A 13,164-nucleotide genomic window follows, 5' to 3' on the forward strand; every position below is an offset into this window, starting at 1 on the left:
GACGTCAGGATAGAGTAGGAACCGAAAGTATCTATAGCTGTTTTAAAACACACTACAATTACATTTTCAGGGTGCACTCACGCTTACTAGTATATTTTCTAGGCTCTTGGGGGCTTGGCCATTCATTTCACGCAAAATAAAAAGCGACAACTGAAAATTTTCTTGTCGTACCCCTTTAAAAATTGTCAGAAAACGCTGCTGATCGGTAGTCGAGGCTCCTGACAAGACGCGAGCCAAACATTATAGTGTAGCACGCGACCTGGAATTTACAATTATTTCTCAAAGTCAGCTATAAATCGTTCGCTCTTCTTCCTACAAATGATGTCATATATCCGAATGACCGTGCCATATAGCCAAATTCACAGCCATTGGCTGATTTGAGCACTGCAAGCTGCCTATAGTGACCGTGGCCGCCGCGCAAGGCCGCCACGTGCCCGTGCGCGAAGCCGCGCGTTCGAAGAAAAAAAAAAGGACAAAGTGCTCAAGGTCATGACGCGCGTGACGTATCTTCATTCCTCCGTGCTATTCCTCCCTGCTCTGCTTCCCGCGCACTCGTCGGGACGAAAGAAGAGAGACAACAATTACAGCGTGCGACAAATCTCTCACTCCGCTCCTACTCGACAGATTCTAAAAATTTTTGCGGCGGTCGATTCGTGAGGCAATAAACTTCCTCTATGAAACTATTACTCAGAGAACTTTACTTGGAGAACTATTACTTTGTTACTTGAAGAAGTGTTGCAGGGCCCCATTTAGGGAAACTAAAGCGCAGTGTAGCCCGTTTAGAGTTACAGCAGGAGTGCCCCCGCCCAACAGGAATCACGCTCTTCTACACGCAGACCTTCCAAGTTCTACTGTGCCTGGATAGCCATGGTTCTCCTGGCTCTGTTCGCGGTGACACTGGCCCTGGCGATGGCCGTCTTGGGCTTTGTGGAGCGCCAGAGGAACCGCGAGCATCCCGTCCTCAAGGGAGTGTTCGGCACCGTGCGAGGCAAGCGCATCGTGATCACCGACCAAGGGAACGAGTTTCACGTGTACGCCTTCCTGGGGATACCGTTCGCCAAGCCGCCGCTGGGGACACTGCGTTTCAAGCCACCCGTACCTCTAGACGAAGAGGTGAGCGTCCGATAATCGGCTATTGTTTTAAGTCGGGCCTTCTGCATGTCTGTCAGTTGTCACGCAGGTCACGTGACCAGAGGGGGGGAGTGAGTCAAGAAATAAATAGAACGAAATGATGGTGATGCTCTGAAATTATGACGGTGGTGGTGCTAAATGACTGTCAAGGTTTAACGTCCCAAAACCACGATATGATTATGAGGGACGCCGTAGTGGCGGGCTCCGGAAATTTCGACCATCTGGGGTTCTCTAACGTGCACCTAAAGCTAAGTACACGGGCTTCAAGCATTTTTCGCCTCCTTCAAAAATGCGGCCGCCGTGGCCGCGATTCGGGTCAGCGGTCGAGCACCATAACCACTAGACCACCGTGGCGTGGTGATGAGGACGGTGGTGTTCGAAGTGATTATGATGATACTGCTCGAGATTATGATTCTAAATGATGATCTGATGATGATGATTAGACATCGGAATTTAGGCAAATGCCTATTTTGTTCCGTGCACTCCTATCGCCCCACTTTGATGTATGAGCATGAATTAGAGGTTCAGAATGGTTCTTATAGTGTGTTTATAGTGCCTATGAATGCGTACTTTGGTGTTTGTGCCTAAATGCATGCAAATGCCCATAAATGTCTATTTTCAAAATCATGAACCCTATTTAGCCTCGAGTTTCGCTTTCGGGTGCAGCTTGAGACCGTTATTGAGACGACTATGTTCAACTGTTAACATTTTTTTTTCTGTTTTTCTGTCGCAGAAACACTGAGGTCACTCACATCTTCGTTCGAAATTATTTGCATTTATGAAAAATGAAATATCGTGCCTATATTCACGATGTCGGATGCCTAAACTGTTGTTTTCCCCGCCTATTTTTGGCGCCTAAACCTTCTTTTTTAGTGCCTATAAATCCGGCCTCTAATGATGACGCTCGAAATGAGACTAAGCTGTGTCTTAGGCTACCCTCACTCAAGGCTCATTCACACTTGCGACTACAGCACCGGTCGCACGACCATTTGCGACAAGCGACTAAAAAGCGACGCGACCGATGTTCACAGCTGCGTGCGGCTTTTATACCCGTCGACACACAGAATTCATGTCTGTTCGCATTGCTATTGTCTCACAATATAAGCTGACGTCCTGTTCCTGCGCATATGATTGGCTCAGAGGTTTGCGACTGTAGTCACGCGACTGAAAAATTGAGCAGCGAGCGACTGAGCCAAAGTAGTCGCTTTGCGACCAAAGCGGCTATTTGCGACCAGTCGCTTTGCGACTAACTTGGTCGCGCGATCAGTGCCATTCGCAGGTGTGAACGATCCTACACACTCGCACGCTCACAGCTTCACTGTCCGATGCTTTTCACGGCGTGAAACTGGCTGAGTATTGATTAATTATGTAATTAATCATCTTCGTGATTCGACGTGCGGAATCACGGAGGTCGGGGTCGTACCGAAGCTGTGACGTTGTGGTTGGTGAGGCGCCGTGTCGTGTCTATGAACAACCAACGCCGGGGGAGGGGGGGGGATCGTAGCGCCCCCCTCCGTTGGGCGAGGCTAAACGACATTCTTCATAATCGATGAAAATGTAAAACTAGGTGATGATATGCTTCTCAAAATGGTGTTCCTTTGGTCTGTGGTTCTCTGAGAGTAAAGATGGGAACAGTTCTTGGAGAGGAACGTCAGGGGCCTTCGGCCGCCATTATAGTCAAGAACCTGCATGGCCATAAACCTGCTCTTTAAATAATGACGGGACTTTTCCGACTGAGTAAAAGTACGGGGCAGACTTTGCGCCCACCTTAGGTGATATGGACCCCCGCCCCCTCCTTATCACCTAAGGCGGGCGCAAAGTCTGGACACAGACGTGAAAGGCACCGAGATTGCCCCCGACGGTTGTTCCACACCACTGTGCAACAGTTTTGTTGAACTGTAGGAGGACGTGGCCATGAAGCCGCAAGACCGGGAAGAAAAGCGTCCGCCCTGCCCGCAGCAGGACTTCTACCTGGGCATGCAGAACGTCAGCACCACCAACGCCAGCGAGGACTGCCTGCACCTGAACATCTGGGCACCTCCCAAGTCGTGCGACCCGTGGCCTCCGGCGCAAGGCGGCTGCAAGCTGCGACCCGTCCTCTTCTTTCTCTACGGGGCCGCCTTCCAAAACGGCGCGAACAGCTTCGAGGCATGTGCGGTGTCAGGCTTATTTGATAATACTTTGCGTACTTTTGGCGAACTTACAGTGCTCGTCGATTGAAGCGCCATACTCTGGGCACGTGGCTGCTGTTGGTGAGGGCGAGAGCGTTGGTGACGCATGGTGACTGCATCCGCTATAGTTGCAGGGGTGTCAAGCTCACCTCAGCTAGCGCGCCGCAGTCAGGAAATTTAGTCCCACAAGAGCCGGGACCGTGAAGAGGGGTAGAGTTTGAATGAAATGTCACCTAACTTTGCCATTTGAAAGAACACCTTTCCCATATCCCATATATGAGTCATGTCTGAAGAGTATTTGACGTCAATTTTCGAAAAACATATCGGTACTCATTTCCACAATCACTAAAATCTGGACGCCGATTCTATAGAGTTTTTGTTCCACGGTGATGTTTCAACTCATAGTGACCACATGGGCTGCCTCGCACAAAAAAAAAAAAATGTTTGAGACCAGTCTCGTCTCTGTAGCTTGCCCGAACAAAACGCTATTAATTGCACTAGACGAGAAAGCAATGCCAGTACTGTTTAGCAAAGTCACAAAACTTGGCACCGGAGAAGCGCTTCTGGCCATGGATTCAAAACTATGCGCTCACTTACCGCGCCGCGCGAGGCAGCTGGGGCTGGCAGGCATGATTTCAGCGCTCCGCCTCCGCCACCGAGAACCGCGCAGACTGAACGCGTTTACCGGACGCAGACACCATGCATCACGAACGCCCTGTGCACTATCAGCAGCCAAGCACCACGTTTAAACCGCGGAGCACTGCGCGTATGCAGGATTTTATGGTTTGCTGTGTCGCTGTGCGCATACGAGAACAAGACAGACACGATAACGAATGATGCGCTAACTCGCAACCGGTTTACCGTATCATATGACGCGTCATATGACTCAATAATATGAGAGGCGGAGGCAAAATCAACAAGAAGCGCCAAGATAAACAACATTTGATGGCTCCGTGAGCAAGTGAGCAAGCTACAATCATATAATTGTTGGGGTTTAACATCCCACGCAGCGAGCAGCGGAAAGGAAAATGATAGGTTCCACAGACTGGTGTTAAAAGGACATCTTAGTTGAAATCAAGAAGAAGAAATGGACATGGGCAGAGCATGTAACGCGTATGCAAGATAACCTCTGGTCATTAGGAGTAACTGACTGGATTCCAAGAGAAAGCAAACGCGCGAGGGTGAGATAGAAAGTAAGGTGGGCAGATGAGACTAAGACGTTTGCAGGTATAACGAGGCCGCAGCAAGCACAGGACCGGGTTGATTGGTGGAACATGGGAGAGGCCTTTGATCTGCAATGCGCGTAGTCATGCTAATGATGATGATGATGATGATGAACATTCCAAAACCACAATATGATTATGAGGGACGCTGTAGTATAGGGCTCCGGAAATTTCGACCACCTGATATTCTTTAACGTGCACCTAAATCTAAGTACACGGACGTCAAGCCTTTTCTCCATCTAACATGCGGCCCCCACAACCGGTATTAGATCCCGCGACCTTCGGAAAGCTACACACATGATACAAACCATTGTGTGTCCTCTAGTAGGAACTTGATTTATGCTTGAGTTAGCTGTAATGAGGGCGTGCCGATACATTGGATCAAATACGCGCTTTCGATTATGGCAGCAAATACCAATGAGAAAAAGAACATGCAAGCAGGAAAAGATGAGAGCACATCATCTTTTCCTGCTTGTTTTCTTTTTCGTATTCACACAACCTCAATATCGCTAAAAAATAAATTTTTAACGTCGTGAATGCTGGTCAAACAGCGCAGCTGGTGGCGTCGTTGGTAGGCATGGTCTGCATCGGTACAAACGAGGCCATACACATTTTCCTCATGCTCTCCCAACCAAATGCCTTCCACAAAGTATTTCTTTCATTGGCTTTTTCTCTCTGTCTTTCCTTCTTTCCCCGGGGCACATAGGCTTTTGCCTGCAGACTTCTTCATTTTTAGTGGACCAGTGGTGAGTAGTAGGGCTTGTCCGATTCCTGTGGCACATACAAACTGCGGACGACGCTCCCCTGGGATTAACCTCGACCTTAAACAGCTCCGGTGTTAAGAGACAAGATTAGCCGACAATGAGTTAACAATGCTGGCAAAACTGGACACGCCTTGTTACGGGACATGAATGTGAGAGGTGCAGGAGGACGTCGTCTTCCAGATGGCTACCACGGCTGAAGACGTCCGTGAACTGTGTAACTGACTGCGCAGCTCTACGACGGCCAGTACCTGTCCGCTCTGGGCGACCTGGTGGTCGTGGTTCCTAACTACCGTGTCGGTGCTCTGGGCTTCCTCAGCGGGCCGTCGGCCGGCGTACTGCCGGGCAACGCCGGTCTCTACGACCAACGGCTCGCTCTGTCCTGGACGCTGAATAACATCGAGAACTTCGGCGGCAATGCGTCCCGCCTCGTGCTGGCGGGTCACGACGCCGGCGCAGCGTCCCTGGGCTACCACCTGTTCAACGGGGACGCCGCTCTCTTCACGCGCAACGTAGCCCGCTACATACTGCAGAGCGGAGGACCCTTCAACAGGTAATAATAATAATTGTCGGGGTATAACGTCCCGAAACTACGATAAGATTATGAGGGACATCGTAGTGGAGGGCTGCGGAAATTTCGACCACCTGGGGTTTCTTAACGTGCACTGGCATGGCACAGTACACGGGACCCTAGCATTCCGCCTCCATCGAAATGCGACCGCCGCGGCCTGGATCGAACCCGCGACCTTCGGGTCAGCAGCCGAGACTAACAACTACACTATGCTTCGTCATCATGACAGCATCGCACATCGTCATAATGACGTTACCCTACGTCGTCATCTTGACAGCGAAGCTTCATTATGGTTCTGTAAATTGGCGGAGGTTGAGATTTCGTTTAACTATTCCCTCACGACACATTGAGTTGTAATGGAAGTGAGCTTAGAGTCCACAGGTTCTAACGCCGTTGAAACCAATGATATGATTATGAGGGACGCCGCAGTGGAGGGCTCCGGAAGTTTCCACCACCTGGGGTTCTTCAACGTGCACCTAAATCTAAGTACACGAGTCCTTAGAATTTCGCCTCCATCGAAATGCGGCCGCCGCGGCCGGGATTCGATCCCGCGACCTTCGGGTCGGCAGTCGAACACCATATCAACTTTTACAACTCACAGATTTCGGTGGCGGCGTAGTACGCCGGCAAATCGGCGCCGGCAATCGTACAGAAATGTGGCCCTCGAAGATGCGCCGGTCACGTGCTTATTTGTATACGCGCCGTTTTTCGATAACTGTTGGCGGTGAGCCGTTCCTGATGTGACAATCTGATCTTTTATCGAGGTCGCTTGTCCTTTCCCGTTGCCACATTTTCATTGTTGCCTGCATAGGAACGCATGACCGTCGTTGTTGCCTGTAACAACTGAAGTGTTGTTGCGCTGCTAAGCGCGTGGATGAAGGTCCAATTCCCGGCATGAAGGAAGGAAACAGTTAGGAGTGGGCATTGCGCAATGCGAAAGAAAGAAAGAAAGAAAGAAAGAAAGAGAGAAAGAAAGAAAGAAAGAAAGAAAGAAAGAAAGGAAGAAAGAAAGAAAGAAAGAAAGAAAGAAAGAAAGAAAGAAAGAAAGAAAGAAAGAAAGAAAGAAAGAAAGAAAGAAAGAAAGAAAGAAAGAAAGAAAGAAAGAAAGAAAGAAAGAAAGAAAGAAAGAAAGAAAGAAAGAAAGAAAGAAAATCAGGCATGCACACGCAAAGCTTCGCTTGCCCCCATTTTCACCATATAGGGCAAGGGCTCTTGAATTTTTTTTGTCATACAAATCGAATATAGAACGACTTGCTCTAAGTATCGGCAACGTTCTATCTGCTCCCTCTGAATTCGCTGTTCGGCTTGGAGAAACCAGAAGTTGGTGTGCAATACAGGAAGGGTACGTCATGTACGCACACGCTTTGCATGCCGCCATTTTCCCAACAGTAGAGCAAGCGATCCTGAATCTTTTTCCATTTACCTGCCTCCTGTTCACTGGCACGAGTAACACCGCTACAGAGCGCGCAGCTCTCTACGATCGCGACGGTTTCTGCCGCCGGTGTCGCGCAGGTACAAGGACGACGGCGTGGAAGGCACCCGTCTCCTGGCGACCAACCTGCAGTGCGGCAACGACCTGTCGGTGCCGACGGCGCTGCGCTGCCTGCAGAACTCCGACGTGGACGCTGTGGCGCGAAGCCCCCTCGCGTCCAGGTTCGTGCCGCTACTGAACCGGACGCCGGTTGCTCGCGGGCCATCAAGCAGCGCAGACAAACGCAAGGTGCGCGACCATGTTTACAAAAAAAGGAAAAAAAAAAAGCTACGTTTTGATGATTTGTTCCTTAAGAATCGACGAAATTCGTATTTGCCGATTGTTAGGAAACTAGTTTCGTATCTTAAAAACACAAATTCATATTTAGTTCGATATAACCTATAATTCGTCATATCAGTGTTCATTATAACGAGGTTCGACTGCATTATTATTCGTAAGAAATCGCACCATCATCATCATCACCAATCAATCCATCAAAACTTAAACGGTCCCTTACCCATTCGCCTAAGACGACTCGCAGGCGAAAGCCATCTTCTTTTTCTTCGCAACATGGCTTCTGCACTGTCTCCAGGAACTGAGGCATTGCAAGCTTTCTGCACCTTTTGCACTGCCTCCGAGATCGCCCCCCCCCCCACCCTGTGACCCAGCGATGACGTCACGATGATGTCATTTTGTGACTTCATGGTGACGTCAAAGCTTTCAGCGATCTCTGACGTCATGGTGACGCCATATGGTGTCGTCATCGCGGGATATGACGAAGACTCTTTGCATCACTCCTGTTGGCGCCGACGCCGCCGACGGTCAATCCACCTTTTTTTTATTTTCACATTGCCACCCCTCGCGGAAATGTCGCGAAACACCTATTGATCTCGGAGGCATTCGTTCTGGCAATACCGGTTGTCCCAACCACTACCAGAACACGACCAAAACGGCAGAGGGCAGCACAGAAAAATGAGAAAGGCGGCGTTTGATGAGGCATCTAAGCTTTCGCCTTAATAAATTCGTCTTTTCCGCATAGGAGGTGGGTCCCCAGGGCAAGCAGTTCCTGCTGGGCCGGGTGGTGCGCGAGGGAGTCTACCCCTGGTTCGTCGAGCACAAGCGCACGGGATCCAGCGAGCCACTGCACTTGGCCACCCGCCTCATCGGCCGCAAAGCGCTCGAGCAGTGGCAGACTGCCACGGGAGTTACACTGAGGCCGTTGGACGGGGACACGCTGTACCAGCAGGCCGTCGGAGACATCCTGGTATGCACATGACATCACTTCGCGCCTTAGTGATTATATAGCCAAGAACATGCATGGTTGGCAATTCCTAATTAATAGCTGAGTGGGCGCAAAATGATAATTAAAGACGAGAATATTATCATCTGTCATTGGCACCTCTCGTAACATGATGTGAGCGCCACTTGACCGTCCATGATTTCTCCAGGTATGTGTCATTTATGAAAGATTTTGACAGCGCAAAAAGACAGAACACCAAGGAAGACACGTACAGCGCTGTCTCACAAACTGTTTTATTACTTCGAACGTAAGGCTTTTTTATAGCGCGCATCAAAGCAACGGAGAGGTGATTAGACGAAATGAAGCGATGAAAAAGCCTCGTGACATGTATCATTTATCATCATCATCATCATCTTAACAAGATGGCGGCCTTGCGGAATGCGAAGCGGTAACTCCAGGAGGGTGATCCTCGCTCTCATTGGCTAGTTCGATGCAGACGTCACCGCTCCGTATAGCATCGCTTTCTGGGGAATTCTAGGGACGGTGCAGCGTCAACCACGAGAGAAATCAAGAGCTCGATTATTCCCTATGAGGCGATGCCAAGTTTTCCCAGTTACAGTTCCTGCCGATCCCGCAACAAGTGAGCCTCGCGTTCCCGTCTCCCGAGTTAGCGGAGAGCGATTCTTTTCTCCTGTCGGACGCTCTCGATGGACGGCAGCGAAAGCGCCGGGGCGCGCGCTAGCACCTCCACGAGACTTGACAAGATCTGCACTTTCTGCGACAAGGCTTTTTCAAATGCGAGCAATTTAAAAAGGCACATAAAAAATGTCCACGGAGAAGAGGCCTTGGCAACAGCAAAAACAAAGGAGTAAACAACCGGAGTAAACAACCGGTTAAACTGTGTCGGGAGCAAGGCGTCACGTATGAAGTCCTTCAAAGTGAACTGGTCATGAAGCACTTGTTATGTCTGTGCATCATCAGATGCACTACCTTAGACATTTTCTATTGCACTGCGCTACTAGTACTCACGTCTGCAAAATACATATATCGCACATGTCCGCATCTGCCAATAAGACCTAGCACGAGCAAGCGGAATAGCACATACTGAGACAGCGACGGAGCAAGCAAGACAACACATGCTCTCGTGTCGACTTGCTTACACCGTCCCTGCCTCGGTGTGAGCTATTCCGCTTGCGTTATGTATGTACACGAACAAGCCCAAGCTACTCTTCTTGCGTACAAGCATTTCCGGGACACTTAAAATGTGTGCAGCTTCACGCAATACATGAAGGAAAAAAAACGCAAAACACTTCTCAAACCATTCACGGAAACGACGTAGAGTCAGCACACATGACACCAATGAAAATGCCTCAACCCAGCTGTTGCCAGTTCATTTGGTTCATATAGGTGCTTTCTCAACATTTAGCGCTTCACATTGCGTTTTCACACCCCACTTGCCTGTATTTCTTTTCTCAAGAGTCTGTTTCAGTGCTAATGAAGACGTGCTTGAAACGGCCTGCCACGTTTTAAGTGGTAACGAATTAAAGCAACTTTACTAGCTCGGAAGCTGTGGACACCCCGTTCATGCCTCTCACACACACCCATCACGCACCACGCGATTGTACTACGTGTTCCGCGTGTTCGGTGGTTGTACCTAAACCGTCCTTAGACACACTCTCTGCTCCTAGGTGAAGATGTACCTAGATGAGCTATCGCTTTGATCACGTGACTTTATGCCCACGTGACCAGAGGATCGTTCTCCTGCATTTACCGCCTCGCGGTACGGTCGGATTGCTCAGATTTCGCTGGTGTGGTCGTCTGCCCACATGTAGACGCTTTTTCGCGCGCTGAACGTACATCACGTTGGTTCTTTTTTTATAGATTCGAACACGAAAGAAGTTCAAGGAATAACAATTCTGTTCGTAATTTTCCTTATAGCTTTCCCTCGTCGACGTGAGATGGCGTCACGTCGCGCAGACTTCATCCGGACACGTTGACGTTGCTTTACTCGTACGACTGGGGCTCGATGCTGTCTCCTAAACTGTCAACGTAGACTGTCTAGGATTCTGTCCAGAATTGGAACACAGTCATAGGATTAATCTTACAAGAGCCGCAGTGTGGAACTCGTCTTTTTAACAACACGCTTTCGGTCTTGCCAGGAGGTGTGTCCCATGTCTGATCTCGCCGAGCTACTGCAAGTCTTGGAGAACCGCGTGTACGTCTATGTGCTCGGCTACCGCCCCAGGTACTCAAGCTGGCCCGACCTGACCGAGGCGGTGCGCTTCGAGGACATGCATCTGGTGTTCGGCATGCCGTTCAGGCCCGGCGTGCCTTCCAGCGAGCTCGACAAGCAGTGGTCGCGCACCATGATACAAGTGTGGTCCACTTTCGCGCACACGGGGTAAGACGTGACCTTTATTCCGCTGTCATACAATGGCAGAGCGATGTCCCGGGTAAGGCGCTTGTCCAGTTCCAACATTACATGCAGCTAAGAAGGGTACTGGTCTGGGATAGTTGGTAGGAATTCATGGTACGGCTACTTGGACAGGGTTTTATCCCTGTCCCACTTTCTTAAGAGGGGCGCAAGTAACAATACCATATATGTAGCTGTGTTCCAAAACGTCAAACGGTCCCTTTTGCATTTGCCTAAGACGACTCGAAGGCGAAAGCCATCTTCTTTTTCTTCTCAGTCGATTGTATATATTGATTTCCCCCGAAAGCTTTCTGCACCCAGCATGGTTTAGCACTGCCTCCGGGATCGGAGGCATTGGAAGCTTTAGCACCTCACGTGGTTTTGCAGTGCCTTCAGGATCTTCGACCAAGCGACGATGTCATGTGATGACGTCATCATGTGATGCCATGTTAGGCGACGTCATAAATTTTGGCAACATGTCATGATTTTTTGCAACGCTCGTGTTGACACCACCGACTTTCACTTTTCGTGTTTGATAAGGCATCTAAGGCTTTCGCCTTAACAATATCCACAGACAGCCCTCTGGCGTCGCCTACGCATTTTGCACAGTGCCAGTTCAATACCTCCTCGTCCACGCCGGCAAAATGATGACCAATAAGCAGCTCCTCGTTGGCTGCTTCTCGTAATACTGATTCCCGCAGAGCGCGGGATCTGCCCGGAACATTCATTAGCGCTAAAGTGTTTGATGTCAGGCTTCAGCAACAATTTACTGACGTCATTTCCGTCACGAAAATGACGCCCATTGGGCATGTTCGGTCGAAAGCGATCGTCGACATGTGGACGTCGTGCCCCGTCAGAAAGTGGGTGGGAGGGGCCCAGCAAGACACGTCCCGTCGTGCGCATCTGGGCGATGGGTGAAAGACGGTTATTCCAACAGCGCACGTTGGGTCTGATACCATGTTTTTCCGCAATAAATACTGCAAATTGATGTATAGTCACCGCAGAAGGAGGTTATCACAAGCGAACGTTCCGGCCAATGGTCATTTGTGCCATAGAGTTTCCTACAATATTTCCTAGAGGGAACTGCGGTGCTGCGAACGTTCAGCCACCATGGGAATGATGTCTAGTACATGGATTTTGCCTAGCCTCGTGCTTGGTGCTTCGAACGCACTTGTGGCTTTGTTTATTGTTGTGCTTTTGTTTCGGATAAAAGAATGGATCGTTGTGAACCTCGTGGCGTATTTTAATTGGTGAGCCTCAAGAGGGTGAAGGGGGTAAAGTGGGTTTGCTGAAGTTCGTCTTGCGACATAGCCCCAAGGAGGCCACACGGAGTCACACAGACGAGTGAACGAAGCTTAGGCAAATCCATGTACTACCCATCATTCCCATGCTGGCCAAGCGTCATGCGTTGCACGTCCCATAGAAACTATAGTGCCATATTTCCCTTCAATGTACTATGCTATTAGAAAACTCTGTGGATGGTGCTAACCGTTTTCGACGGTGACCGTACTTCTCTTTCTCAACGTTAACAAATCTGCAATTACAGTTCTATATGAAAACGCGTTTCACTTTCGTATAACGACGGATTCCTAGCAAAGGGGGATCTACTTTTCTTTTTCACACTATTCCTTTCCTGCAGCAAAGCGCCTGCGCTGAACGGTTCGCGGTGGCCGGTGTACGACCCTCTGCAGCCTTCTTACATGAAGCTGGGTGTGGACGGCGTGAGCATGGAGCACGACGCCAAACGGGGGCGCTGTGACTTTCTGAGGAGCCACCGCAACACGTACTGAGGAGGAGGGCCACTGGTTACGCTACACAAGCTTCGAATGAGCTTCTCTGTTTAGATGCGAAAAAGCGTAGCGGTTATACCCGCGCGCATGCGATATACGTTCGCGCGTAACATATGTACATTTTCTTACAATTATTTTCGCGATTAAACTTTTATTAGCACTAAAGTGTTTCATGCCAGGCTCCACCAATAATTTACGGACGTGACTTCCGTCACGGATGTGACGCACATTGAGCGTGTTCGGTCGAAATTGTCCCAATGTGTTTGGTTTCGTTCTTGTGTATACAAGTGGCTGATAAAACGATTCAATTGTGTGTCAACTTACTAAGCTAAACTGCTCAAAAAGTTGACGCTTCGTTAAAGGACCAGTAAGCAACATCGTGGTCCAATATCT

The 13,164-nt window shown here is 49.6% G+C and overlaps 1 protein-coding gene across 1 annotated transcript; it reads left to right on the forward strand.

Annotated features, from left to right (window-relative positions):
* The first annotated feature begins 841 nt into the window (after positions 1-841).
* LOC119404300 (acetylcholinesterase) lies at positions 842-12,920 on the forward strand. The gene is made up of 6 exons (XM_049418873.1): positions 842-1,113; positions 5,520-5,839; positions 7,370-7,577; positions 8,368-8,592; positions 10,728-10,969; positions 12,621-12,920. The coding sequence occupies exons 1-6, from the start codon at positions 868-870 to the stop codon at positions 12,769-12,771; spliced, it is 1,392 nt and encodes a 463-aa protein (XP_049274830.1). The 5' UTR covers positions 842-867; the 3' UTR covers positions 12,772-12,920.
* Positions 12,921-13,164: the final 244 nt, after the last annotated feature.

Source organism: Rhipicephalus sanguineus, chromosome 9 (assembly GCF_013339695.2).
Source record: "Rhipicephalus sanguineus isolate Rsan-2018 chromosome 9, BIME_Rsan_1.4, whole genome shotgun sequence".
In the NCBI taxonomy this organism is placed as follows: domain Eukaryota; kingdom Metazoa; phylum Arthropoda; class Arachnida; order Ixodida; family Ixodidae; genus Rhipicephalus; species Rhipicephalus sanguineus.